The sequence below is a fragment of the Oryctolagus cuniculus genome, chromosome 4 (genome assembly GCF_051225735.1).
Source record: "Oryctolagus cuniculus isolate XC-2025 breed Fujian yellow rabbit chromosome 4, ASM5122573v1, whole genome shotgun sequence".
NCBI lineage: Eukaryota > Metazoa > Chordata > Mammalia > Lagomorpha > Leporidae > Oryctolagus > Oryctolagus cuniculus.
In genome coordinates, this window is record NC_142870.1 from 12,404,350 (window position 1) to 12,432,326 (window position 27,977).

General features: G+C 54.8%; 1 protein-coding gene across 10 annotated transcripts in view; it reads right to left on the reverse strand.

Annotated features, from left to right (window-relative positions):
• Nucleotides 1–208: 208 nt before the first annotated feature.
• Nucleotides 209–27,977, reverse strand: part of EVA1C (eva-1 homolog C) — an 89,764-nt gene continuing 61,995 nt past the window's right edge. For 3 of the 10 annotated variants that reach the window (XM_051859497.3, XM_089330586.1, XM_051859491.3), the window contains 4 exons: nt 20,785–20,928; nt 12,843–12,965; nt 10,864–10,953; nt 209–772 (listed from right to left, as the gene is read on the reverse strand). In XM_051859497.3, coding sequence (XP_051715457.3) covers nt 396–772; nt 10,864–10,953; nt 12,843–12,965; nt 20,785–20,928 — 734 coding nt within the window. In that variant the 3' untranslated portion in view covers nt 209–395. The remainder of the gene's footprint in view (nt 773–10,863; nt 10,954–12,842; nt 12,966–20,784; nt 20,929–27,977) is intronic. The other 7 variants (XM_008267184.5, XM_089330587.1, XM_002716807.6 and 4 more) reach the window with 4 other exon arrangements.

Here is a 27,977-nt window from a genome sequence, read left to right on the forward strand (position 1 = left end):
TTCGTCTGTGGGTACCAGAGATTTCCTGCTCACACGCTGGGGACAGTCATCCCATGTCGTGAGGTTTCTTGTGAAGATAAAATGACTCAGTGCAGGACAAGGAGCCAGAACAATACCCAGCAGTGTAAGGGCCCCACGCACGTGGGTTCTAACCCCGTGTAGACTTGTTGCTGGGCAGGCACGACTTCAAATAAAGACAGAGAGCAAAGACGTCTCCCCTCCGGTTTATTTGGGAATGCGTTGTAAACAGTGTGCGGTGTCCCTTTGGCGACGCCCTGGCTTCCCCGTGCTGGACGCCACGCCAGCTTCTCCTTCATAGAAGGCACAGTGCACGGACGGACGCGGAGCCAGGGCGGGTCCTCCCCTCCCGAGGATGTGCGACGTCCCCAGGACTCTCAGTAGAACTGGCCCACGTGTCTCGGGAGCGAGGTGTCCAGACCGCTGTTCATCCATATCTCCTGGATGATCTGTTCCCTGCGCTCGATCCTCTCGGCCAGTTCTGCGGCCTCTATGGAGCTGTAGACGGGATAGGAAGTCCTACAGAACGTCGCCAGCTCCCCCGGGAAATCCGAGTCGGAGGAGTGCTCCTCCTCGGGGCCCTCCTCGCTGTCGTCCTCCGCCTTGTCACTGCCCGGCACCAGGTGCTGCCTCCCCAGCCGCAGCTCCCGGAAGTCCTTGGCGCAGGACAGCTGGATGACCAGGGCGCACAGGGTGAGCACCAGGCCGACGCACACGCTGGACACGAACAGCAGGGCGGCTCTCTCGGGGTGCGCTGTGGGTGGGAGGAAGAGAGCAGGTCAGACGCTGGCCCAGTGTCAGCCTTCACCCATCCGACTCCTCAAAGGACCAGGCGTCTGTCCCAGGACGGAGAGCGCCAGTCCTGGACAGGGGCTGTGGAACATCCGCTCCTAACCGGTCACAGTCACAATCATTGAACACAGTCAACAGATCCGTGTCTATGGCAAATCAACTAGCTGGGGGACTCAGGATCAGAGTTCAAACCCAGATCTGCCACTCACCAGCCAAGTGCCTTTGGGCAAGGTATGACCTCTCTGTGCCTCGGTTTCTTTACCTGTAAAATGGGTTTAATAGCACCTTTCTGTGATGGAGCTGTTATGATGAACTGAGTTAACTCCCGTAAACAATCAATGGTGCTAGCCAGCAGAAGTAGGAGACAATGAAGAATTAATCGAAGCATGAAGCAGATACGCGAACTCAAAGACTCATGAAATAGCTGCTAGCACAGCTTCATCCCGTTGTGTTTTTTTTTGTTTTTTTTTTTTGTTTGTTTTTTTGGTAGAAACAGCAAATAGAAATCAAGGTTCTGATGTGTTTTTTTCTGCACACAGATGCATTTTCCATATGGTAAAACCAGAAATAAAAATAATGCTAACACACACGTACCACACGGCTGGGTAGTCCTTACATTAACCCCACATAGAACGGACAATTTCACTTTTTTTTAAGTCCCCATTTTTTCGCTGTGTACCCCTGGGACATCAGCGCCTCCGCTCAGGAAATAATGGCCCGTTAACCAGATCGAGATCTAGATCAGGAGTTGCCATGTTTTCCCAGCGACAGGTCAGACAGCAGATACCAAAGTTTCGCACGCCCTATCTGTAGCAAATATTCAGCTCTGCTGTGTTAGCTCAAAAGCAACCACAGACAACACGTCAGCCGCACTGCCCGGCTGTGTCCCAGTGAGACTTGATCACAGAGCTGGGCCTGGGCGGCTCAGGGGCTGCAGGTGGCTGAGCCCTGCTCTAGATGCTCAAGCTGAGGCCTGGACAGGAAGCCGTTCCCAAGGTCAGTTGACCTCTTTGGGAAGAGCCAGGAGCAGCACCCAGATCTTGTGGGGTACACACGGGCACCCGTGGCCTTTTCTCGGCTGAGCGGCTCCTCATGCAGGCACGTGGCCTGCCCCTTTGTCCCAGGTGAGCACTGAGGACTGACCTCTTCTTGGTCTCCTCCCCCGAGGTCCAGACCGGAAGACCAGAGCTCACGTGCAGGCAAGGTGTCCAGGTGCTGTCTGATCGCATGGGGGAGGTCTAGCTGCGACATTTTTCTTGCTGACACTTGAGACCTGCCCTCCCAGCCTTCTCTGCTCACAGAGAAGCCATCCCTGGAGCCACTGGCCTCAAGCAGGCTGTTCTGTGTTGCCAGCGCCTGTGCCTGACACAGGCGTCCTAATTAAAAACTTACCTGGGCTGGAACAAGGGCAGTAAGCTGTGTCTGCGGTGCTAATAACAACAACATGTTTCCTAAGGGCCAAGGAATTTATTTGAGAGGCAGAAAACAAGAGAGGGAGGGAGAGACAAGGACAGAGAGCGAGAGAGCGCATCCATCCCCCTGTACACTCCCCAAATGCCTGCAATGGCCGGGGCTGGGCAGGGGAGAAGCTGAGAGCTAGGGACTCATCCAGGGCTCCTGAATGGGAGGCGGGGTTGCAACTATTTGAGCAATCATGGCTGCCTCCCTGGAAGTTGCTTTAGCAGGAAGTGGAGTCAGGAGCGGAGCCAGGAATCGAACCTGTGTACTCAGAGATGGCACTTGGGCCTCTGAGCCCGATGCGTGCTGTGGGCCCGTGGCATTTGGACAATGTGATCAAACACAGACAAGCCTCCTTTCTGAGAGGAGGACGAGCTGTGTCCATTTGGGGGCATGGTGGCAGATGGGATCCAGAGACACTGGCCCTCGGAACCCAGTCCTGACACCGGGAAACGCCGCGGGAGGATCAGGACAGGGGCTCTGCTCCCGGGGTGGGGGTGGCTCTCTCCTCCAGCTGAAGACCAAAGCCTCACTGCTCCACTCTCACGCTCCTTCCTCCCTGCATCGCCTCCTGTCCCCTCCCAGCGCAGCCCGCACCCCACCCCAAATCCTGTCCTGTCTGCTGGCTTTCAGAGCAGCCACCCGCGGCTCCTTCTTGGAAAACAAACTGGAGCCCCGCGGGCAGCGATGCGGGGGACTCTCATCCTATCCTTTTCCGGCCACCCCCGGTCGGGGCAGGGCCAGCTGCAGGCAGGGAGGACTCCATCCCGATCAAGCTTCTGAGGAGCGACGGTCACTCACGAACCCCTTCCCTCCTCTCCCAGCGCTGCTGTAGCGGGAGGACCTGGTCCTCCTCCAGCCACACAGAGCAGGGTTCAAGGTCAGGTTCTGCCACAATCCTTGCTACGCCTTTTAACGTATGCATCTTCAAGGATTTCAGGTGACTGGAGCTGATTTAGTCATAGTCTGTAGGGCAGGCACATTCATTAGCCAACAGGTGTCCCTCCGTCCTGCCTGCTTCTTACCCTTTAAACCCTGTGCTGTGAATAAGCTCCCCAGGAGGGCGCGGTGACCTCGACCACAACCTGAGCTCCCCTCCCTTGCCATTCTAGGTGGCAACCAGTGAACTCCACGCCTTGCCCGCCCGCCTCGCGACTCACACATTTATGGCCTCTATTGCGTATTCCTATAAGCATGTTTCAAGGGCGGAGCTTTAAATGCGGGGTCGGGGATTTGGCTTTGTTTTCAATACTGCACGGCTGTGCAGTCATCCTCCATCCTGACGGCACCTGGGTTGCCACCAGGGCTCTACTGCCGGGGACACGTAGCCACGGGCGTGCCTGTCCCTGTCCCTGTCCCTGGGGCATGCGGGTACCGCCCTGGAAGGCAGCTGGCGGGGTTTAGGGTCTGCCAGTCCCATTTCAGCAAACCCTGCTGGAGCGGTGTCCAAAGCTTGGACTTCGATGTCTGGGCAACCCCGTGACTCTCCACGGCCTCCCAGCACCTGGACTCGGTCATTTTTCCAAGCCCACGGGTACTGGACTGTAGCTGATGGTCGCCTTGATTGGCATTTTCCTGGTCACGCCTTCGTGTGGTATTTCTTCCCACGCCGATTACTTCCTCTTCTCCAGACAAGGGGCTGCGTCATTTCCGGTTTTCTGCCCTTGTGCTTCCGCTCTCACGGCCGGGCAGTGTGCGTAGGCCTGCGTGCTCTTGGTCATCATCCTGCGACGGCGCCCGTGTTGTGGAGGGCAGCTCGCACTCCCACTTCCGGTGAGGTGCCCTTTGACCTAGCGAATCGTCTGGAAGGCAGGGCGGACCCTGCGGCTTCCCGGCGTCCTCTCCTGCCTCTCTCATGCACAGCCGCTGCCCAACTCGAGGGCTCCGCATGGCGTCCCTCCTCTCCTAAGACAAGGATCAGGTCCTGACCAAACTCCCCAAGTTCAGCTCCCAACAATCTCCACTCGCAGGGCCCTCCCCTCCCCCCACGCGGGGGTCGCCCTCGCGCTGTGGCACCATTGCACGTCGTGCGTGCTCCTCCCGCAGCCTGGGGGTCTGCCCTGCACACAGCCGAGGCCAGGCCCCCGTGTCATCGATCCTCAGGACTTCTCGAGGGGCTCCTCCCCTCGTCACCACCTCCCGGTGCAGGCTCACCCTTCTCTGACTTGTTCTGTCAAGTCCCTAGCGCCCAGTGTCTGGGGCGTGGCAGCTGTTACCCATGGCTGAGGGCACGAAGAGAGGGCAGTGCACCTAGCAGTAAGCCGGGGGCCCTGTAGATGAGTTGCCTTTCTTCCCTCTCTCCCTCTTCTCCAGGGAAGTGGAGGTCTGGCTTCTGCCAGGACAACCTCCAGGTCCCCTTGGTTCAGGTTCGCCTCCTGCCGGTGTCACTTCCTGGGTCACATCCACTGAGAGCCAGTGAGCAAAGATGGAGGACATGGCAAGCCCATGGAATGAGGGTTCATCCCGGTGGGCTGGTTTGAAGTCACAGCATCTCCGAATGGGAGTCAGGTGCAACCTTAGAGATGAGCTGGCCCAACCCTTCCTGTGGTGGGCAAGCCATGCTGGCTGGGGCCCAAGCTGGGCAGGCCAGGGCTCGCTCCCCAGCCCTTGGCGATACGCTGGGGCACTGCATCTGCTGTCTAGGAGCAGTTGGATAACAGTAGCGTTTCTGTGACTCCTTTTCTATTATAAGTTCTAGAAAAATAAAGCTATTCTTCATGCGGTTGAACATACACGTGGGTTATTGCTGGTGACGTTCTCAATTTAGCCTTGGTTCATCAAAGGTTGAAGCAAATGCTTTTCACTTTCTCGTCGACGGTTATGCCCTGGGAAGCCTCAGAACGGTGGCCAGTGCCTCTAAGGCCCCTCTCCAGCTAGGGGTCCCCCAGGAGAAAGCACGGGGGTGTCCTGGGCCTGGTCTGACAGCCTTGAGGCTGTGACAGTGACTTCCTGTCGTGGAGCCCGTGGGAACTCATCAGGACCACCGCGGCGGTGACAAGGCTGTGCTGATTTCCAGCTGTGCTCCCTGGGGGACTGCAACTCTCCCACGTGGGAGGTGCTCTTCTGTTTCCAGTGGGCCTTTCACAGGAAGCAGGGACGCCTCCCCAGCCCAGGAGATGCTACAGCCTGGTCCCTCTGCCTCTACTTCCTCACCTGGGACCCCAGTACCCCAGGCACCCCCAAAGTCCACAGCAAGGCTTGCCAAAGGGCTGGAGACACACACTTGCCCAAGGAGTGAGGGCAGCGACAGAAGTATCCGTTCACCAAAGGGGTCTGAGTGTGCAGATGAGGTCAATGCACACAGTCAGTGGTCAAGAAAACATGGGAGGCCGCATTTCAAGGTGGGACTCGAAGGGGTGAGGCCCACAAGGTCACTGGGTCATGGGTGTAGAGGCCCAGGGATTTAGGCCATCCTCCAATGCCCTCCTAGGGGCATTAGCAGGAAGCTGGATTGGAATGGAGCAGCCGGGACTTGAACCTGCGTCCACATGGGATGCTGGTGCTGCAGCAGGGCTTTAGCCCACCAAGCCACAGCACCGGCCCCATCGGCTGCTCCACTTCCAACCAGATCTCTGCTCATGTGCCTGGGAAAGAACAGAAGATGGCCCAAGGGCTTGGGCCCCTGCAGCCAGCCATGTGGGAGACCCGGATGAAGCTCTTGGCTTGGCCCAATCCATTTGGGGAGTGAACCAGCAGATAGAAGACCTCTCTCTGTCTCTTTCTCTCCCTCTCTCTCTAATTCTGCCTTTCAAATAAATTGAATACAATTTAAATTAGTAAATAAGTAGATAAATATCCAAATGGCCTTTGGCAGAAAAAAAGTTCCCCTGCCCTGGAACAGGTGCCCCTCGGCACCCTGCCAGGGCACAAGGCTTCGTGCAGCTGCCTTCTAGAACCTTCTATTCTAGAACGAATTCACAGCGTGGGTCTGTTTCACTGATGTAAGAGTGAATTCAAACACCCCTCAGGGGTCCCACTGTTGGGCAAACAGCCTCACACATCGTTCAGGTGGTCACAGGAGAAACGGTTCCCTAGGGTCATTCCGAGGTCCCTCCCACCAACCTCTGTTTCAATGTCACAGGACGGACCCTCCGCAGCAGTTTCTCATCTACTTGTCCTCACACGTACCTGATTGCGTAAAGCACACAGCCAGACCTGGGGAAGTGTCCAGTGGATTCTCAGGTTAGCAACTATTTAGCTGGTTTGGCTGGTCCCTGCCCTCCTCACACCCCTGACTTCCAGATGCACCTGCCAGTGGCCTCCTACTTGGGTCCCTCCCCAGGGACACAAGTCCAGCTCATGGGTCACACCCTGCAGTGGCACCAGTGGTGCATCTGCGAGTTGGCCAGGCACCTCTTGCCAGCAACAAGGATGGCATGTGGCTCCCACACTTGTGGTTGGCTCGCCATCTGCTTACGCTGACATGGCTTGGCCTGATATCCACACTGGCCACTGGCCAACCACTGTGAGCTTTCCACGTCCAGAGAGCGACACAGTCACACCTGGGAAGTTCACAGCCAGGCCAGGGGCGGGTGCGCCACCAGCACTCTGGTGATTTCAGTTGTGAGCTTCTTGGGGTGAGATTTTTTTTTAGCCACTGTCTTGGACCCTGTTCTAGGGTTTGGTCATGGTTTGTTGAGATAGATGTGCCTTGTCCCTCAATGAAACCAAAGAACAGCCCAGCAAGACCCTTAAAAAAACAAACATCTTAAAAAACCAGCAATTCTCTACGAAGAGCAAATAGTGGGTGATAAGAAAGCCTGTATAATACAGATCAGGATCCACCACTCGGTCACTCACTAAATACTCACCACGCAGCTACCCCACATCAGCACCCAGCACAGGCCGGTGCGGTGACAACAGATAAGACGAAACACCTGTCCTCCTCCCCTCACCCTGGAGCCCTGAGCAGAGCTCCCTGGCCACACCCAGAACAACGCAAAAGATCAGCAAAACAGAGCTGGTTTTTTGAAAAAATAAACAAAATTAATACACCATTGGCCCAATTAACAAAAGAGAGAGAGAGAGAGAGAGAGAGAGGGAGGGAGAAGACCCAAATTAATAAAATGAGAGATGAAAAAGAAAAGGTAACAACAGATAACACAGAAATAAAAAGAATCATCAGGAATTACTACAAAGAGCTGTACGCCAACAAATTGGGAAACCCAGATCCCTGGACACATACAGCTTACTCAAATCAGTACCCTAATGTTTTCCTGTTTAGGACTCTTATGTAAATTTCATCATGTTATTTGGTTTTCCTCTTTGCACAGTTTCAATTTTTGATAACTATTGTAATGATTGCCGGTCTTTTCTGTGTCTTTGGCTATTTTAATAAATATAGCCTATTATAGTTAAAAATACAAAAACGTCTGTCCTAGGGAACTTAATGTCTCATTGGAGGGACGGGACAGACGGTAAGACAACGAGTCTCCCGTAGGGTCCCTGGGGGTGATGAACATGGGTAAGGATGGAGGGGTGAGGGCAGCTGAGTTAGACACCTCGCAGGCAGGAGGTTCCCGGCTCTCAGAGTTCTCAGGGGCATAAGTTCTTGTTCAGAGGCCAGAGCAGGGCTCCGTGTGGGGCTTCGTCCTGCCACTGTCCGTGGTGTCCACAGGCAAACGGCTCAGCCCGTGCGCCCCTCGGCTTGTGGAAGTGCAGAGTGGGAGTCCGAGTCTCTCTCACCTCTCTGGCTCACGCATGGGAGCACTGGTCACCAGTGTGGCTGCACCTGGAGCCAAGCCTCTCAGGAGCTAATGAAGGGTAAAGGCAGTCGCGGCTGGAGTCTTAGTCTCCAGAGGACTGCTGGTTTTACATGAAGAGGTCTCTCTCTCTCTCTCTGTCTCTGCCTCTCTCTGCCACGTGAGTCCACGAAGAGAAGGAGCCATCCATAAGACGGGAAGACAGTCCTCATCGGAACCCACATCAGCCGGCGCCTTGAGGACAGACTTCCTGCCTGCAGAGCTTCGAGCAGACAAACGGCTGTCTGCAGCCTCCGGGCAGTCGGGGTCAGCTGTTCGGGGAACCCACAGAGCACCTGCACTAAAGCCCACGGCCCGGCCACCGCTCAGCGAGTAACACTGTTGTTGCTCCTCTTCCTTCCTTATTCTCTCTTTGAAAAATTTTCGTGATGCCTTTTCTCCAAGAGACCCTTTGGGGATTTTGAAAATGGGAGGATATACCAGGATACACCTGACAACAAAAATCCTCACCTTTGGTCCCCCTGGCAATGATCAGGAATAGCGAGACACACAAGTCGGGGGATGGAGAAGAAAGTGCAGATTCGCAGAGCAAACCCTGGCCAGGTGACAAACCCCGGGAGGAAGATGGGCGTGGGAAGGCAATGGGACTGCAGGAGTGATGAGACCGAATACTCCCATACTAAGACCTGAGGGGTCTTCACATTGTTCATGGAAAATGCATATTATGGAGTCCGGTGCTGTGGCGCAGCGGGTTAACGCCCTGGCCTGAAGCACTGGCGTCCCATATGGGTGCTGGTTCTAGTCCCGGCTGCTCCTCTTCCAATCCAGCTCTCTGCTATGGCCTAGGAGAGCAGTGGAGGATGGCCCAAGTCCTTGGGCCCCTGCACCCACGTGGGAGACCCAGAAGAGGCTCCTGGCTCCTGGCTTCGGATTGGCACAGCTCCAGCATTGCAGCCAATTGGGGAGTGAACCAGTGGATGGAAGACCTCTCTCTCTCTGCCTCTCCTCTCTCTGTGTAACTCTTTCAAATAAATAAATAAATAAGTCTTAAAAAAGAGAAAGAAAATGCATATTATAAAAATACCATGCACGGAGTTCAAGCATGTTTTGCACCAAAATGAACTCCTCTTTTAGTTTCACTTGCCCATGAACTTCATGAAGCCACTGCCTAAACCCCAGATAGCCCTAACTCCAACAGGCCTATATAGTGGTTCTGGGGTGCATTCTATCTACGCATATTTGACCAGAGGTCTCAGAGGTTTCCGCCTTCCTAAATTGAGGCAGGTATGGCTGATGCTAACAGTCAGTATTTCCAGAATAGGGTTTCTCTTAAGATCTGCAGGGCCGGGGCGGGTGCTGTGGCAGAGAAGGCTAAGCCTCTGCCTACAGCATCCCATATGGGCACTAGTTCGAGTTCTGGCTGCTTCACTTCCGATCCAGCACCTGCTCATGGCCTGGGAGAGCAAAGGAAGATGGCCTGAGTGCTTGGGCCCCTGCCACCCATGTGGGAGACCAGGAAGAAGCTCCTAACTCCTGGCTTCAGCCTGGCCCAGCCCTGGCCATTGCAGCCATCTGAGAAGTGAACCGGAGATGGAAGATCTCTATCTCTCTCTGTCTCTCTCTCCTTCTGTCTCTGTATCTCTGCCTTTCAAATAAAATAAAAAATATTAAAAACAAAGAGATTTGCAGAGCAGATGGTGAGGAAAGGCTATCCACACTTTTGCAGCTTGCTCTGTCCTGTGGGCCCCACTGAGTCGGGAGGGCGGTGCCTTGCTGGTCCTTGCAGGCAAGATGAACAAGGAAACCTTGGCAACCATGGGAACCATGGGAACCAGCACTCGTCCATCAGAAAGGGGCCTGTCTTCGTGGGGCACCACCTGTTTTGCTGACTGAGCACTCTTGGCTCTTTTTTTCTTTCCAGCACAGGTGGAATTCGATCGTCCAATTCCCTTTCCACATTTTAGACTGGGAAACGCACCCCGTAGGCTCCCACTTTCCAGAGGGAAAGATATCCGTGGAGCCCAAGTCTTAGATCACGTGCCTTCATCTGTGGATATAGTTTCTCTTGTTTGGTTGCCTGGTTACCACCGAACCTGAGCCTGGGCACTGGACTCAGAAGCCTGTGTTGCCGCGTCAAACTCAAAGTCACTTTTCTGGGGCTGACACTGTGCTGCCGTCATCCCACAGAGGCACTGGCCCAAGTCCCAGCTGCTCCACTGCAGATCTGGCTCCCTGCTAATGCTCCCGAGAAAGCAGCAGAAGATGGCCCAAGTGCCTGGGCCCCTGCCACCCACACGGAAGACCTAGAAGGAATTCCAGGCCCCTCGCTTTGGCCTGGCCCAGCCCTGGCCTTTGCGGTCATTTGAGGAGTGAACCAGAGTAGTTGAAGATCTCTCTGTCTCCACCCCCCCAACTCTGCCTTTCAAATAAGTGCAGGGGCCGGCGCTGTGGTCCACTAGGTTAATGCTCCGCCTGCAGCACCAGCATCCCATATGGGCCGGTTCGAGTCCTGGCTGCTCCTCTTCCAGTCCAGCTCTCTGCTCTGGCCTGGGAAAGCAGTGGAGGATGACCCAAGTGCGTGGCCCCTGCACCCACATGGGAGACCTGGAGAAAGCTCCTGGCTCCTGGCTTCAGATCGGCGCAGCTCTGGCCATTGCGGCCAACAGGGGAGTGAACCAATGGAAGGAAGGTCTCTCCCTCCGTCTCTCTCTCACTGTCTGTAACCCTGCCTGTCAAATAAATAAATAAAATCTTTAAAAAAATAAGTGCAATAATTTTTGTTTTTAAACAGTCGTTTTCCCATCATTATCTGAACGTCGTAATGGAGCAGCACACAGGTTAAGGAGACTCTAAGAAATCCATCGGCATTCAGGGATTCGGACCCTTCACCTACCCCGGATGTAAGCAAACGCCGCCAGAGAGTTGCTGACAATCACGCCATCCTTCCGCAGAATCTTCGACTCACTGGGGTCAAAGGTGACACCTGTCGCGTCAGAAACGCAAGACCAGTCAATCACAGCTCCTCACAGCTCGCCTGTCCTAAGCACCCCTGCGGCCCCTACCCCAGCCCTGCTGGAATCATGACAACTCACTGAAAGGGATCATGGGAGATGAATCTAGCGAGAGCGCGTGGGAGGCGGCCCTTGAAAGTATGAGATGCAGAGGGGGCTGGAGATGCTTAGAAAGTGCAGCGGGGACAGATGTGCGTCCCATCCTCACCGTGCCTCCCGGAGGCTTCACACCTAAGGTCCTGGTTCCCACCCAAGCTGCCGTCAGCTCCGCGGACCAAGGACCAGACGCACCTGGGTGATGCAGGGAGCTGGCTGCGGGGGGCTACTTTTTGGGAGGTGACCGCAACGTGCGGGAAGATCTGCTTCCAGAAGCTGTGCTTGCATGGAGCCACGCGAGCTGGCCACGGGCAGCACAGGGCTCGCAGGCCCTCACTAGGGACCAGGCTCTTCCCGGGATTGGGTGGGGCCTCGTGAGAAAGGGAAGTGGGACGGAGAGAGGCGGAGCCACGGGGAAAGCCCGCGGTGGCCGAGAGGGTAGAGGAACGTCAACAGCAGCTGCCTCCAAGCTTTGGGCACGGGTGGTTTCTCACAGGCGGCTGGCTGTTGTGTGTTTCCTATTAAGGAAGTCAACATCCAGGCAAAGCAGATATCACCTTCTCTGTGGCTGGGTTCTACCTCCTCGGACTCAACCGAGGGGCGGAACTATCATTTTTTCAGATGTGTGTGCACGGATCATGGGCAGACTTGTTTCCTTGCCGTAATTCCCTAAGCGATTCGGTATGACAGCTGTTCCAGGGGCATGTGCCTTGTGCAAGGTTCTGTGACTCATTCGAGATGAGTCAAAGCACACAGGAAGGTGTGTGTGGATCATACGCGGATGCTACACCATGTGATGGAAGGGACTTGAGCACCCAAGGATTTGGGCATGGGGGGAGGGGCCCTGATGCCACTTCCCCTCCCCCCCCATGGATGCCTGTCTTTCACTTTTATGCTTAGAGGGGGCAGCCCTAACAAGCAGAATAAAAGTCACAGAAGACAAAATTCCTGCCACCAAAGCTTGACACGTCATGTGCTGCACTGGGCCTCTGAGGCTTCTGCCAGGAACCCCAGTGGTCTGAATGGTCTCCTGGCTTTGGTCAGAAAGCAAAATGCTGTAAGGAAGTGAGAACCAGGGGGCTGGCGCCGCGGCTCACTAGGCTAATCCTCCGCCTTGCGGCGCCGGCACACCAGGTTCTAGTCCCGGTCGGGGCGCCGGATTCTGTCCCGGTTGCCCCTCTTCCAGGCCAGCTCTCTGCTGTGGCCAGGGAGTGCAGTGGAGGATGGCCCAGGTGCTTGGGCCCTGCACCCCATGGGAGACCAGGAGAAGCACCTGGCTCCTGGCTTCGGATCAGTGTGGTGCGCCGGCCGCAGCAGCCATTGGAGGGTGAACCAATGGTAAAGGAAGACCTTTTTCTCACTTTCTCTCTCTCACTGTCCACTCTGCTTGTCAAAAATAAATAAATAAATAAATAAATAAATAAATAAATAAATAAAAATAAGAACCAGGGATGGAGACGGCCCGTGCATGGGCGCAGCGGGTCCACCCCGGGGCCCGGCAGAATCATCTTTCCAATGAGTTCGTCCTGTGATCCCGGAGCCCCAGACTTCCTTCTGATCGGAGCTGTTGTGCAAAACGACTTTTCTTTCGGGAAGTGCAAAAGAGACTGCAGGGAAACCAAATGGTGGTCGCCAATGGCAACTACCAGCCGCAGCACAGCCATGACCAGAAGGAGCAGCTCAGAGCCCCCTCCCGACATCCCCTGCCCCTCTAACCAATGCCTGGCTGTGGTCCTGGGCAGGAGGGATTGGGGGCGGGGTTTACCTTTCCTCAAAGAGAATGCTGGGAGTAAGGCATGGACATTACCGTGCGCACCATCTTCCTGCTCCAGAGAGGGTCTGAGGTCGACGACGGCTGGGTCGATCGCTGAGAGTATGCTCTTGGGAACTGAAACCAGAGAACGATTTTAAACACTTGGTCTATTTTTAGAACATACACACATTTTATATTTGCTGAGTGTGATGTAGAGAGGGCTTAAAAATCCCTTTTTGAAATTGTTATAGGGGCCGGCACTGTGGCATAGTAAGTAAAGCTGTCACCTGCAGTGCCAGCCTCCCATATGGGTGCCGGTTCGAGTCCCGGCTGCTCCACTTCTGATCCAGTTCTCTGCTATGGCCTGGGAAAGCAGTAGAAGATGGCCCAAGTCCTTGGGCCCCTGCATGCGTGTGGGAGACCCGGAAGAAGCTCCTGGCTCCTGGCTTCGGATCGGCGCAGCTCTGGCCATTGTGGCCAATTGGGGAGTGAACCATCGGATGGAACACCTCTCTCTCTCTATGCCTCTTCTTCTCTCTCTGTGTAACTCTGACTTTCAAATAAATAAATGAATCTTAAAAAAAAAAAGAGAAATTGTTATATTATCACTCACTCTTCCTGTTAGATATACACGCATATACCCACTGCACGTGATCACATATGATCATCCAGTATTCCAGAAGACTTCTAGGCTCATTTTGCCTAGAGATATAGGAGAAATAGACAAGATACGGTCCATGGACCAATGGAATGCCCCTCAGTAACAGAAAGACTCAGAGCCCATCTACACTGCAGCGATGAACCTCAGAACCGCTGTATGTGCCAAAAGAAGCCACACCCACAAAAGCCATGCCCACAAAACCCTCCACTGTCCTCGTCATTCTGTTCCCAGGAAATAGCCGGAAAAGGCAAATCCAGGGACGGGAAGTAGATGACTGCGTCCCAGGAGCAGGGCTGGAAGGGGAAGGGATCGCAACTAGCACAAGGAAACTTCTGGGGACTGTCGAAATGCTTTAAAATCAGGGCACGGCGCTGGTTGCATTAAGTCTTTTTTTTTTTTTAAAGATGTATTTATTTATTTGAAACGCAGACTTACAGAGAAGCACAAACAGAGAGAGAGAGAGAGAGATCTTCCATCTGCTGGTTCACTCCCCAGTTGGCCACAACGGCCAGAGCTGCGCCGATCCAAAGCCAGGAGCCAGGAGCTTCTTCCGGGTCTCCTATGTGGGTGCAGGGGCCCAAGGACTTGGGCCATCTTCTACTGCTTTCCCAGGCCAACTCTCAGGCAGACAGTTGGATTGGAAGAGGAGCAGCCGGGACTCGAACCGGTGCCCATATGGAATGCTGGCGCTTCAGGCCAGGGAGTTAAGCCGCTGTGCCACAGCGCCGGCCCCAATGGTTGCATAACTCTTATGTGTACTGAAAACCTCTGAATTACATTCACTGAAAGTGGGTGAATGTCAAAGTGAATATCTAACCTGTAACTGGGAACACGAGCTCCCTCGGGACAGAGTAGAGTAAAATGACCACGGCCAGCTCCTGCTCAGCTCTCCCAGCCCCAGCTCTGGGTCTCCTTGCTCCCGGAATACACCCAAAGAACATTCTCAGATCTCCGCTAGAGTGACTGGCTGGATGTGAGAGACATGGGGAGGCGGGGACAGCACGGCCTCAGGTGTCGGCATCGGGACAGGTGACAGTAGCAGCTGCAACACGGAACAAAGCGAGAGATCCAAGGCCGAGGGCCCCGCTGGCTGCCTGGCTGCGCGGCCCGCAGAAGGGAGAGGAAATCAGATATCCCCACGGCAGAAGGCTGCTGGTTTCTGTTTGTTCTTTAGCCCAGCTGACATCTGGGAGAAAAGGCAACAGGAAACAGAAGCAAAGCCAAGGCAAACCATGCGCGCCCCACTGCACTGCTGCATAAGAAAAGACCGGGTGGTTCACGGCCAGCTGCAGAAAAACCTCGCTGCCTTGCTCAGAGTGCCTGACTCAGTTCTTCTGAGGATGTCCCAGGAGTTGTGACATTTCCACGGACAGGAGGCCCTGGCGCTTTTGTGCCAGGAAGGGTCACTTTCCTGGGCTCACAGCAAGGAGGCACAGGTGGCTGAAGCTGTCCAGGGTCTCCAAGGAGGAGCCCTGGCTGGCCCAGGGGCACGCCACGTCTCCTGGGACCATGACAGCACCCAGGGAGCTTGGCTGTGCTGCTACAAGAGGCCTGCTTTTCTCTTTCTTTCTTTCTTTCTTTTTTTTTTAGATCTATTTATTTATTTGAAAGTCAGTGTTACAGAGCGGGGAGGGGTGGGGGAGGCAGAGAGAGGTCTTCCATCTGCTGGTCCACTCCACAGATGGCCTCAAGGGCCAGGGCTGAGCCAGGCTGAAGCCAGGAGCCAGGACCTTCCTCTGAGTCTCCCACGTGGGTGCAGGGACCCAAGCACTTGGGCCATCTTCTGCTGTTTTCCCAGGCACGTTAGCAGGGAGCTGGATCAGAGCTGGAGCAGTCAGGGACATAACTGGCGCCCACATGGGATGCTGGCGTCACAGGCGGCAACTTGGGCTGCTACGCCCCTGCAGGATGGCTTCTGATTTAGTGACCTCTTGCTCATCTCTGGGCCCTGAGGACGGCGCTGACTGCTAGATGGCTGGAAGTCTGGTACTTGTCGCTCCTCCTCTTCCTCCCGTCTGTCTCTGGGTGCCTTCTTAAAATATGGCGGGAGGTGGGTCTGGGCTGCCTGCAGAGGCCGGAAGCTGTGTGCAGTTGGAGAGAGAATCGGAACTGCACAGTGGAGCTGCCAAGCGCAGTGCTGGGTGAGCTTGGCGGAGTAGTCAGGCGCTCAAAACACGGAACTGCCTGTGTAGGACACGGGCCACGGCAGGAAACCTGCTCATGGCTTGGCCAGTGGGGACACTCTGAGGACTTTTTATTTATTCATTTTTACAATTTTTAAAGAAGGATTTATATTTATTTATTTATTTGACAGGCAGAGTAAGAGAAAGAGGGACAATCAGAGCTACCCACTGATTCCTTCTCCAAATGGCCACAACGGCCAGGCCAAAGACAGGAACCTGGAACTCCATCCAGGTCTCCCCTGTGTGTGGCAGTGGCCTAAGCACTTGGGCCATCTTCTGCTGCTTTCCCAGGCTCATTAGCAAGGAGCTGGATCAGAAGTGGAGCAGCTGGGGACATAACTGGCGCCCATATGGGATGTCGTGTAGCAGCCGGTGACTTAACCCACAAGGCCACCACGCTAGACCTCTTTGAGGACTTTTTTTTTTTTTTTTTTGACAGGCAGAGTTAGACAGTGAGAGAGAGACAGAGAGGAGAAAGGTCTTCCTTCTGTTGGTTCACCCCTCAAATGGCTGCTATGGCCGGCGTGCTACGCCGATCCGAAGCCAGGAGCCAGGTACTTCCTCCTAGTCTCCCATGCAGGTGCAGGACCCAAGCACTTGGGCCATCCTCCACTGCCTTCCGGGGCCACAGCAGAGAGCTGGACTGGAAGAGGAGCAACCGGGACAGAATCTGGCGCCCCGACCGGGACTAGAACCTGGTGTGCGGGCGCCACAGGCGGAGGATTAGCCTAGTGAGCCGCGGCGCCGGCCTCTTTGAGGACTTGTTAAATATCAAGTGTCAACAATCCCGTCAGATCCTTGCTCCAAGTTGCAAACTGGCTCCGCATGGGGATGGGGTGGAGAACCTGGATGGGGTTTGTCATCGTCTCTAAACGCCCCTCTCCACCGTGGAGACATTTGTGAAAACGCTAGCAAATCACTCTTCAGAGAGTTGCTAATACACAGATCTGGAACCCAGGATATCTTGGGTGCAGTGGTTAAAACACCACTTGGGACGCCTGCATCCCACGTTGGCGTGCCTGGGTTCGAGTCCCAGGTCTATATTCTATTCCAGCTTCCTGCTATCACACGGACACCCCGAGGTAGCCGTGATGGTGCAGGGAGCGGGGTCCCCGTCACTCACGTGGGAGACCTGGACTGAGCCCTTGGCTCGCAACAGAGGCTGTTGCAGGCATGCGAGGGGTGGGTGAACCCGCAGACGGGAGCCCACTCCGTCTGTCTCTCCGACTTGCAGCACCTTACATAGACCTCCTCACGGCCCAGTGACAAGGAGGCTCGTTCCCTCACTTGCAGGTGGGAGAGTGGGGGCTCCAGGATGCACTGCTTACGAGGTTCCCCCTCCTGGCGTGGCTCGTGCCCCAGCCCAGCCCTGGCCCTGGCCCTGGCCCTGGTGCTGCACTGCGTGGGGCGGTCAGTCCCTGGGAATGGAACAGAGAGGATTTCAAAGGATCCTAAAGATGACCAAGCGACTCCCGCGCAGGCAGTGCCGCTGAGTCCGTCTGAAAGCAGAGGTGATTACAAGACCTTAGCGGCTTACTAAATGTGGGCGCAGCCCTCACCTTTCTTTATTGGCCTAACGCACCTCCCGTGTCAAGCCTGAGTCAGGGCAGACTTTAAGAAGCACACTGCCGCAGGCCAGTCTGTGTCCAAACCCTTCCTCACTACAGTAGGGACGGAGGCCATCTCTGCTCTCGGTGTCCCCTCCCCTGCAGGTGCCCAACGCCAGTGCCTGCCCCGCCCACCCCACCTGCTCCTGACCACGGGAGGAGGAGGGGTGTACACCCCAGAAACTGTCAGCACAGGGACACTGCCCAGGCCTCTGGGCTACAGATACAAGGAGGGGCCTTCCCTCCAGGGGGCGGTGGGGGAGAGGAAGCTGGCCCGGGGCAGAGGAAAGCCTCAAATCCAAAATTTCTAAGCAGCTTAGCTCATTGTAAGGTTTGGAAGGAAAAGTAGAGAGAGCGGGGTCCTCACTCTGCATCACATTCTAGATGAAGACCAGCGTGGTTCGTATTCACACCCCGTGCATGGCCACGCGCCCCACGCTCTGCCATCAGTCAGGCGTACAGGCTGGGGCAAGCGCCTGCATCCCACATGGAATGCCTGGGTTCGAGCCCCAGCTCTGCTCCCATTCCAGCTTCCTGCTCGTGTGCACCCCGGGAGGCAGCAGGTGATGCTGGCTCAAGTGCCTGGGTCCCTGCCACCCATGTAGGAGACCCAGATCCAGTGCTCAGCTCCGGGCTTCAGCCTTGCCCGGCCCTGGCTATTGAAGGGAAGAGAACCAGCCGATGGAAGAGCTCTTTCTCTTTTAAATAAAATGAAAATAACAAGAAATAAAAATTTGGAAAAAAACTGGAAATGCTAAAGGCCCCACAACCCAAATCATTCCTTCCATCCAGAAACCCCGAGCCAGCCCTCGGCCGGCCCTGCGGGAGAACTTCTCAGAGGCAGGAGCAGCGAGCCCTGTGGGACAGGGTGGAGACGCCTTCCTGAAGTGCAGATGGCTTGTGTCCATTGTGAAAACCCATCACGGGCTGCCCTCGGCCCTCTGGCACCTGCCAAGCCTTAGCTGCCCTCTTCCAAGCTCCCTGCTGCTCGGGGGCTCAGCTCCCAACCTTTGTGCTCTGTCTGCCCCGTCCTCCCCACGTCCACTTCACCGACGCCCGCACGGCCGTCAAGTCTCACGCGTCTCCCGTGCCATGGTGAGGCCCCCTTCACGGCCCCGTAACACAGGACTCCATCCAACCACAGTCTCCCCAGCCCCCACCCACCGCCACGGCTGGCTTGGTGCTTGTGCCCAATTAACATGAATGCCACGAATGACGGCAACGGCACTGCCCGCCCCTTTGTGGCCCAAGAACAGTGGCCCACAGAGCAGTGGTTCGTGGCCAGTGAGCACCAGCACCACCCTTGCATGCAAATACTTGCTCCCCACACCCCCTACCCGCCCCCCGCCTCACCAGCTTGGCCCACCCAGGTAATTTCAGAGACAGGTGGCCTGGGTCTCCTCGCAGGGTCTGCCTGATGAGGTCTAGCTCGTCCCACCCGCGGGGCCAGACGCCAGCTGGAGTGGCAGAGCAAGGCTGCCAGGGAGAACGGCAAAGCCGGGAGGGAGCGGTGCTGGAGCACGCGTGGGCCTTTGCATTCAAGGACGCCCGGCCTCAGCTGGAGGGACCCCCCCGGGCCTCTCCCGGCAGTCACCACATCCCACAGTCTCTGGCCAGGGCTGACGGAAGGAGCACACCACCTAACCCCAGCCCAGCCAGGGAACTGGGCCCCTGCTAAGAACTTGGAATTAGCCTGGTGAGAGTGCACGTCTTCACGGCTCAGGGCTGTTAGGATGCCCTGGCCCACACAGCTCAGGCTGGAGGAAGGCCGCCTGCAGTTGGGGGCAAGAGAGAGAGGGAGAGGGAGAGGGGGAGGGGAGGAGGGGAGAGGGAGAGGGGGAGGGGAGGGGAGAGGGGAGGAGGGGAGGGGGAGGGGAAGGGGAGGAGAGGAGGGGGAGGGGGAGGGGAGGAGAGGAGGGGGAGGGGGAGGGGAGGAGGGGGAGGGGAGAGGGGAGGAGGGGGAGGGGAGAGGGGGAGGGAGAAGCAGAGGCAAGAGATGGTGGCCCTGGCCTTGAGGACGTGTGTGTCCACTCCAGCATGAGGGCCTGCTCTCCTCCTCTGCCTTCTGAAGATGGCCTTCTAGCCATGATGCTGCCCATCGCCCTTGGCTTGAACCAGCTCAGATCAGGCCCTTCACTCACATCCACAGAGTCCTCAGAAAGACAGGTTCACTTAGAAATTCATTATCACTAATGGTGCACCAAACGTGGAGGCACGGACCAGTCAAGAAGCCAGGTACAAAAGACCGCAGACTGTGTGGCTCCCCCCAGGGGTGGCAGAGCCACAGACAGGAAGTGGACAGGTGGCTGCCCGGGGTGTGTGTCGGGGGTGACAGCTAAGGAGTACAGGGCACCATCTGGGGGTGATGACAATGTTCTTAAATTGATTATGATGAGTTGCAATCATGATGACTTCTGCAAATACCCTAACAATCACTGACTTGTAGAGTTTGTTTTTTTTCTTTAAGATTTATCTATTTATTGGAAAGGCAGAGTTACAGAGAGGCAAAGGCAGAGAGAGAGAGGTCTTCCATCTGCTGGCCAGATGGCCACAATGGCCAGAGCTGCGCCAATCCTGCCAGGAGCCAGGAGCCAGGAGCTTCTTCTGGGTCTCCCATATGGGTGCAGGGGCTCAAGGATCTGGACCAAGATGCCAGCCCTGACTTGTAGGTTTTTAACAGGTGAAATACCTGGCCTATAAATTATATTTAAATGAGTCATAAATTATGTTTAAATAACTCTGTTACCCCCACCCAAAAACAGCAAGAGATATTTGGCGGGGAGAATGGTGTTTTCAAGGGCAAAGGCGGCAAGTGCTCTCTGCTTTCCCTCGCCTCTCGTGTTTGTATTTAAAAAAAAAAAAAAAAAAGCAGGCAAGACAGGATTGCAAACCGGAAGTCCGTGGTACCCAACAAGGAACCGCCGGAACTCCAGGAAATTGGAATCCAAACAAAGCAGGCGTCTCACTTGATTATTTAAAGACACCATGGAAAAAGAACGCTGGCGTGTTTCGGTTTTCCTCGTCTGGGGGGTGAGCATTTGGTGTGCTGACGCAGCGCTGTGAGTGTGTAGATAAGACAGCTGTTGGCAGTGTAGCGAGCTAGTCACGGAGGGCCCCAGGGCACTTCTGGGAGGCTAAGTGGGGGCCGCACGATACCTCCGTGAACTGGCATGACACACGGATACATTTCAGAGCCTCCACCAGTGACAACCCCCGTTCCCAGCGACATCGGTTTTGTCCTCATTTGCTTGTTCTGTCCCCGCCCACTCCACCTGCTGCCAATCTGATCACCAAGAGCTGTGTTAAGCCTCATTTTGACCAAGGAAGATTCTAGTGCTTATCTGATGTGAGCGTCGTAAACAAGAATAAAGGACAGAGCTGGGGCGAGGGGGCAGACAGGGCTCCGGGGTCTCTGGCTGACTCAACGGCTTTTGTGGCTGCGACCACTGCCATCCGGGGAGGCAGGGTCTTCCATGGGGGTCGGGGTGGGGGCTGGCTCTTACCACAGGCGTAGGTGACAGTGAGGTATTTTTTCACTCCTGGCAGACAGGGGCTTCCGAAATGGTGGTTGTTGACAAGGATTTTGCATCTCTGCTTCCCGTAGCACCTTCTGGACAATACGGGTAAAGCTGAGTGAGACAAGCAGTCTGAAAGGCAGGAGATACCAATAAGAACCTGGCGCACAGTCCACACCGGGCCACCGCGCAGCTCGCCGCCCTCTCGGTATGCCAGATCAAAGAGACACCGTTCCTCTGCCTGTCCTCAGGGGACGCACGCAGGGGCAGAGCCCGCTTCCAGGCCGTACCAGAAGGGTGCAGCGCTCTGCGGGGCCACCTTGAACTTCTGAGATCGTTTGAACGAGGGACCCTGCATTTTCCTTTGGCCCTGGGCCCTGCAAATCATGCCGCAGGTTCCGCAGGACAGGCAAAAGGTGCAGAGCACCGAAGAAAGGTTCCAGCTTCCTTTATGATCTCATTACTCTTGGGAATATTTTCTTGGTTTATTTTGAGAATCCAGTTTCCCTACATGAACGTAAACTCCACCAGGAACTATTTCTATCTTGCTTGCCATCTAAATCCCGCTGCCTGGCCCAGTATGGAATCCCGAACAATAACCAATGAATGAAGGAAATGGGCTAATAATAGAAACAGCGGGACGTGTTTCACCACATCCCGACACAAAGCCGTCATAATTAGTAAATTTTACTTAAACACCTCTTCCTATGGTTTCAATTATCTCCCAAAGTTCATGTGTTGGAAACTGAGTTCCCAAATTCATAAGTCAACGGTATTGGGAGGTGGAGCCCATGGTAGGATACTGGGATTAGCTGAGGTCGTGAGGGCGATGGCATTAGCAGCTTTGTAAGAAGAGGAGGTGACCTGGCCAGTGCACCTGCTCCACCTCTCTGGGCTGCAGGAGGCCTCCACCAGATCTCGGGCAGATTCCATTCCCGAGCCCCCAAACTGTGAGCCAAATACATTTCTATTCTTCAGAAATCACCTAGTTGTGAGCTATTTTGTTCTGGCGACAGAAAAGTGGACTAAGACACTGTGGCAGATGAGACGCTGTGCCATGCGTCTCCGTGTGTGCCTGGGAGCTGCAGAGGCACAACCGTGTAGGAGCCCTGCTGTCGAATAGCGGGAAACAGTGACTGAGTGGCAGCAGGGGGAGGTCCAGACTGAAGGTGCTGGGGTCCCCGGGGGCCGGAGGGGAGGACACAGATTTGGTTGGGGAAGAAAAAGCATGAACTAGGCGGGAAAGGAATGCATGAACACTAAAGCACGTGGGCCAGGAGCACCTGCAGGGGGCGGGCTGGGGGCTGCAAGGCTGGGGGCCAGGCCAGCCACGGTGAATGAGGGGGAGGAGTAACCCAAGACGAGGCCGTCTGGGGTTTCTTCAGCAAGCCACAAGGGAGCCTGAAAAAATGGCCAGGCCCCAGCATCCTTGGGGTGCAGGGACAGGACGCCCTGGGGAGAAACTTAGACAGAGGCAGGGAGTGCAGTTTGGAACTGATTGTAAAACACACTGGGAGGAGCCAGGGGATGATGAACAGGGAGCAGAGAAGGAGGGAGTTGGGGAGACCATGCAAAGCTCGCTCGTGGGCTAACAGCTGATGGGATGCTGTGCACGGCTCTCAGCACTTGGATGCTACCTGATTTAATGTTCCCAGTGACCCTGTGACACACACACACACACACACACACACACACACACCAGTTATGTGGATGAAGAAGCAGACCCAGGAGGTTCTAAAATCTCCCAGCAGCTGGGGAGAAGGGTGGGGCCCAGATGTGCACGCTGAAGCGAGGCCCCCACGTGTGCAGGATGCAGCGTGGAGTGCTACAGTCCAGGTGGCCCCAGAGAGGCTGCTCTCCAGGAAGGCACCTCCCATCTCCACTGCAGGCTGCTGGTTCGTTTTGTTTGTTTTGTTTTTTGGGGAATGTTTCGATCCTGACTTCCTGGTCCCGGTCAGCAGCAGCGCCATTACCCAGGCTGGAATCCTCCTGCACAGCCCCCTCGGCCTCTCAGACGGCCCAAGCCCTTGGGTCCCTGCACCCGTGTGGGAAGACCTGGAGGAAGCTCCTGGCTCCTGGCTTCGGATCGGCACAGCTCCGACCGTTGTGGCCAATTGGGGAGTGAGCCAGTGGATGGAAGACCTGTCTTTCTCTCTCTGCCTCTCCTCTCTCTGTGTAACCCTGACTTTCAAATAAATAAATAAATCTTTACAAAAAAGACTTACTAAAAAGAAAAAAGAATGAAGAGCAGAGAGCTGGCCGGTGAGCAGTGGACAGTGCCACCACAGCACGTGTTAGGTGTCTGTCTATAGCAAGAGCTGGAATGTCAACAAGGCCCTGGGGAGGGGGGCAGGCGGGGTGCAGTGTTGCGGTGCAATGGGTTAAACCACCACCTGCCATGCTGGTATCCCACTCGGACACCAGTTCAAGTCCTGGCTGCTCCATTTCCAATCCCGCTCCCTGCTGATGTGCTTGGGAAAGCAGCAGAAGATGGCCCAAGTGCTGTGGCCCTGAACCCATGTGGGAGAACTAGAAGAAGCTCCTGGCTCCTGGTTTCAGCTTGACTGTTGCAGCCATTTGGGGAATGAACCAGTAGATGGAAGATCTGTCTCTCTCTCTCTGTGTCTCTCCCTAGTTCTGTCAAATAAATAAATACATCTTAAAAAATAAATATCGTGGGAAGAATACAATCACCTCTTCGACTTTGTGCAGAGCTGGTCTCCAAATCTCAAATCCAACATGCTGCAAAAACCGAAGCTCTGTGAATGCCAGCAAGACGCCCCGAGTGGAAAATTCCATGCCACAAAACTTTGCTTCATGCACAAAATGATTAAAAATATTGTCAAAAACTACTGTGCATATAAGGTGTATATGAAACATTAATGCCTTTTGTGTTCACACTAGGGTTTCATTCCCAAGAAACTCTATTCTGTGAGAGATATATATGTAAATATTCCAAAATTTTCAAAAAGTCCATCTCCAAAACACTTCTGGTCCCAAGCACTTGGATAAAGAACGATGCTCAACCTGTAACAGGGGAAGAGCACTGGGCAGTGCGTCCTCTGGCTCCTGGCAGGCCACCGGTGGCTCCAATCGGAGTTTAACAAAGAGACTGGAAAAGTGGGATACAGGGAGGCTTAGAACACCAAGGGGATGGTGCAGGCCCAGGCTGGGAGCAGAGGAGATGCTACACCCCCAGCATTAGGGGCCAGGGCAGAGTTCCCAGGACACAGAGCCCGGTGCACAGGCAGCTGGGGTTGCTGTGGCTTTCACACCTGGCTCTCTGACAAGGCCACGAGTCCCTGGAGGGCCAGGAACATGTATGCACCGCTGTTTTCTCAGCACTCGGCGTCTGTTGGACTCATTGAGACTGTGTCTCTGTCCCACGCAGCACAAGGAACGCCCTAAACAGCCTTAACAGATGATTTCAGTTGACATGTATTAGCTAACGTGCTTCCAGGGTGCAGCGTGTTATCTCAACACAGGCGCACAGGTCGGGGCAGTTAGCATATCCGTCATCTCCAACACTTATCAGTTCTTGCGCTGGGAGCATTTGAAATCCTGTCTTCCACCAAATTAGAAATCCGTAATAAATTATTAACCCCGGGCACCCACGGTGCTCTGGAGCCCTAGAGCTTCTTCTTGAACTATATATATATATATTTAAATATTTACTTATTTAGAGGCAGAGAGAGAGAGAGAGAGAGAGAGGTCTTCCACCTGCTGGTTCACTCCCCAATTGGCCGCAATGGCCGGAGCTGTGCTGATCTGAAGCCAGGAGCTTCTTCCAGGTCTCCCACGCGGGTGCAGGGGCCCAAGGACTTGGGCCATCTTCTACTGCTTTCTCAGGCCACAGCAGGGAGCTGGATCAGAAGTGGAGCAGCTGGGACTTGAACCGGCACCCATATGAGATGCTGGCACTGCAGATGGCGGCTTTACTCATATGCCACAGCGCCGGCCCCTCGAGCTGTATTTTGTACCCCATCAGCACCCTTCTCTTCCCTCTCCCAGCATTGATAACCACTGCTTCCTGAGATGAACTCATCTGTTGGCTTCCCCATCTGGGTGAGAACATTCGATATTTTTCTCTATGCCAGTCTTGTTTCCCTTTTTCACTGTATTTCTGCGACGTCTGTAGCAGGTGCACCCGAAGCGAAGGCCCCCATAAATGCTAGGTGTTCTCCTAGCGGTCTCTGAGCTTGAGTGACAGCTCTGCTGAGGTTAGGATTCCGGAGCATCCTCTGCGTGTGGCAGCTCAGTCCTCTCCCAGCTGCAGCTTCTGCGTTAGCACAGGGAAGGCACCAGGAGCTGGCTCCCAGGCCAGCGTGCAGTGTCTGCAGCCAGCACCCAGCACATGTGAGCTGGCACCATTGCCATCGGGTGTTACGATGGGAAAGTGGAACTTTGGGGGAAGTCCTTTGGGACGATGAAAACCTGTGGTCTAAATTACATGAGGATACTTCCGAGAGTTCATGGAAAATGGAATTCAAAGATGAGCTTATTTTGATGCAAGTGTGTTTGAAATCCATGCATCATACACACTTTCCATGAACTTTTTGAAGACCCAGCCTATGCAATAAGAAAACAACCATGGATGCAATCAGAACTGAATATCATGGCCCAAGCCGTATGTAGAATTGAGTGATACAAAAGAGTGGTGTATTCTAATACTTACAGAAAGTATTATATCTCTGAAAAAAATTGCTTTAGACTCTCCATCCAAAACTGTCTTCTACTCAAACACGAACTTCTTACGTTTTAAGGAAGTTCATTTTCTACTCTTCCAGTTCAAAGCAGTGGTAACTCCCCCGAAATCTGGAACGTGCCTTAAAATCGGTGTGTGTGTGTGGGGGGGGGGGGGTGTCAGCGTTTATGGCAGGAAAATCACCAAGATGGCAGTAGAGGATACTTTTGGCCAATGGGAAAGGCTAAGTCCTCTCTACTGTTTCTTTTTTTTTTATGATTAACTTTTCAGTTAATTTGAAAGGCAGAGAGACAGAGACAGATTGATAAAGATCTTCGACCCACTGGTTCATGCCCCCAGCATCCCCACAGTTGGGGCTGGGCCAGGCCAAAGCCAGCAGCTGGAAATTCAATCCAGGTCTCCCACGTGGACGGCAGGAACTACAGCGCTTGGGCCCTCACCTGCTGTCTCCCAGGGCGCTCACCGGCAGGAAGCTGGATGGGAAACTGAGCCCGGACTGGAGCTCAGGCAGTTTGCTGTGGGATGCGGGAGCCACAGCAGCGTTGTGACCTCTGTGCCAAACGCTGGCTCCCATTGGTAAGCAACGCTGTGTGGAACATCCTTAGACTACACAGTCGCCTGGAAACTGTCTTCTTAGAGTCTGACCATATTCTTTGAGGCAAACAGAAGAAGGCGAAGGAAAACCACTCCTGCTTCCAAGACCACAAAGCTCTTTGTCCCAGGAGGCCTGGCCACCAGGGGTGACCGACAGCGTTTGCAGGCCTGGGCACCCCGGCAGAGGGAGAACTCCCCTCGGCGAGGGTGCAGAGCCCAGCGTGTTTTCAGGAGGAGGTCACTCAACTCTCGCTCAGGTTTGACCGCATCCTTGTGGACGCTGAGCTCTGAACCATTCGCACAATTTTGCCTTTTTTTTTTAAGCCGTTATTGCCCTCCCCCCTCGCCCCGGGCTAATGCTGCTTGCATCCACTCCTTCTGGCAAACTCTGCCCCGCCCCCAACCCATGTGATAACAAGGTACTCAACCAATGCCAAGTCTAAGTTTTTGGCTGTTGTCGGGCACTGAAAATGAAGCTAATCGCTCTTTTTCAGCCTGCGTTTGTTTAGATAATTGGGCTGGGGCTGCTCTTAAGTGGTCCTGTCTCGGCAGCAGGAGCCCCAGGCACCTTGATCTTTGGCTGAAGTGTCCAGGCCTGTCCACACTTGGGCTCGGCCCAGCCTTGGCCCAGCCATGGAGGCACCTCATGTGGTTTTAGCAGCATCCCTGGAACCCAGTGGGAAATGTAACTGCAGCAGTGGAAGTAGATCGCTGGAGTGAATCAAACAGTGGGAGTGGCTTTGGGGCTGGGCTTGTGGGCACGGGTTGGCAAGAACTTGAGGGGAGAGTTAGGGGGAGTCTAAGGGTCAGTGATCCTTAGATCCTGAAGCCAAAGGCACCCACGTGGAAGGGCTTCTCAGCTTAGTGAGGGGACACAGGCCATTGATACTGGCCTTGAGCAGCTGTCTCTCTACCCCACTGTGTCGTGCATTGTGTGTGATAAGGAGAAGGAGGGGGAGGGGGAGGAGTCTGGGAAGCACTGTGCGAGACAAGGGTATGATGTGTGACCAACGCAGGTCACCTCTGCACCTGTCGCGTCACGGCCTGGCCTGCCCTGATGCGTTTCAGGTGGAACCAGGCTGGGGCACCGGACACAGACATTGTGACCCTACCCTCCTTCCTCCCAGTCTGGCACCCAGAGGCTCCTTGAAGGCGAGTGTGAGCACCCTCTTGTCCTGTTTAGTAAGAGTGCACCTCCCATTTGGGGGTACCGACAGGCAGGCCACGGCAGCCCTGAAGGTGCTTATGGGGTACAGTGGTGTCATAGCTACAGCCCTGAATGTACCAGGTGGCCCTCAGCACTTACTGTGCATGTGACCCCCACAGAACCAAAGAAGTAAGAAGCCCTACACACCGAACCGAAACTGTACGTTCGGACAAAAAATAGTCATTCCCCCTCATCTATAGTTTTGCTTTTCACTGTTTCCGTTACCCACAGTCAGCCAGGGTCCAAAAATATACATGGAAAATTCCAGAAACAAACAACTCCCAAGGTTTCAGCTGTGCACTGTCCGAGGAGCGGGATGAAGTCTCACGCGGTCCCTCCCGCCGCATCCCGCTCAGCATGGGAACCATCCTCGTCTAGTGTTTCAGCACCCGCTCGGCGGTTAACTCAGCATCCCTCCATCACAATAGGCACGGTTATACAGGAAAACAAAGTGCACGTACAGAGGGACCTCAGAAAGCTCATGGCAAGCAGAATTAAGAGGTAGTGCTAGGGCTGACGCTGTGGCGTAGCTGGCAAAGCCACTGCCTGTGACACTGGTATCCCATATGGGCACCGGTTTGAGTCCCAGCTGTTCTACTTCTGATCCAGCTCCCTGCTGATGTGCCTGGAAAAGCAGCAGAAGATGGCCCAAGTGCTTGGGCCCCTACCATCCAC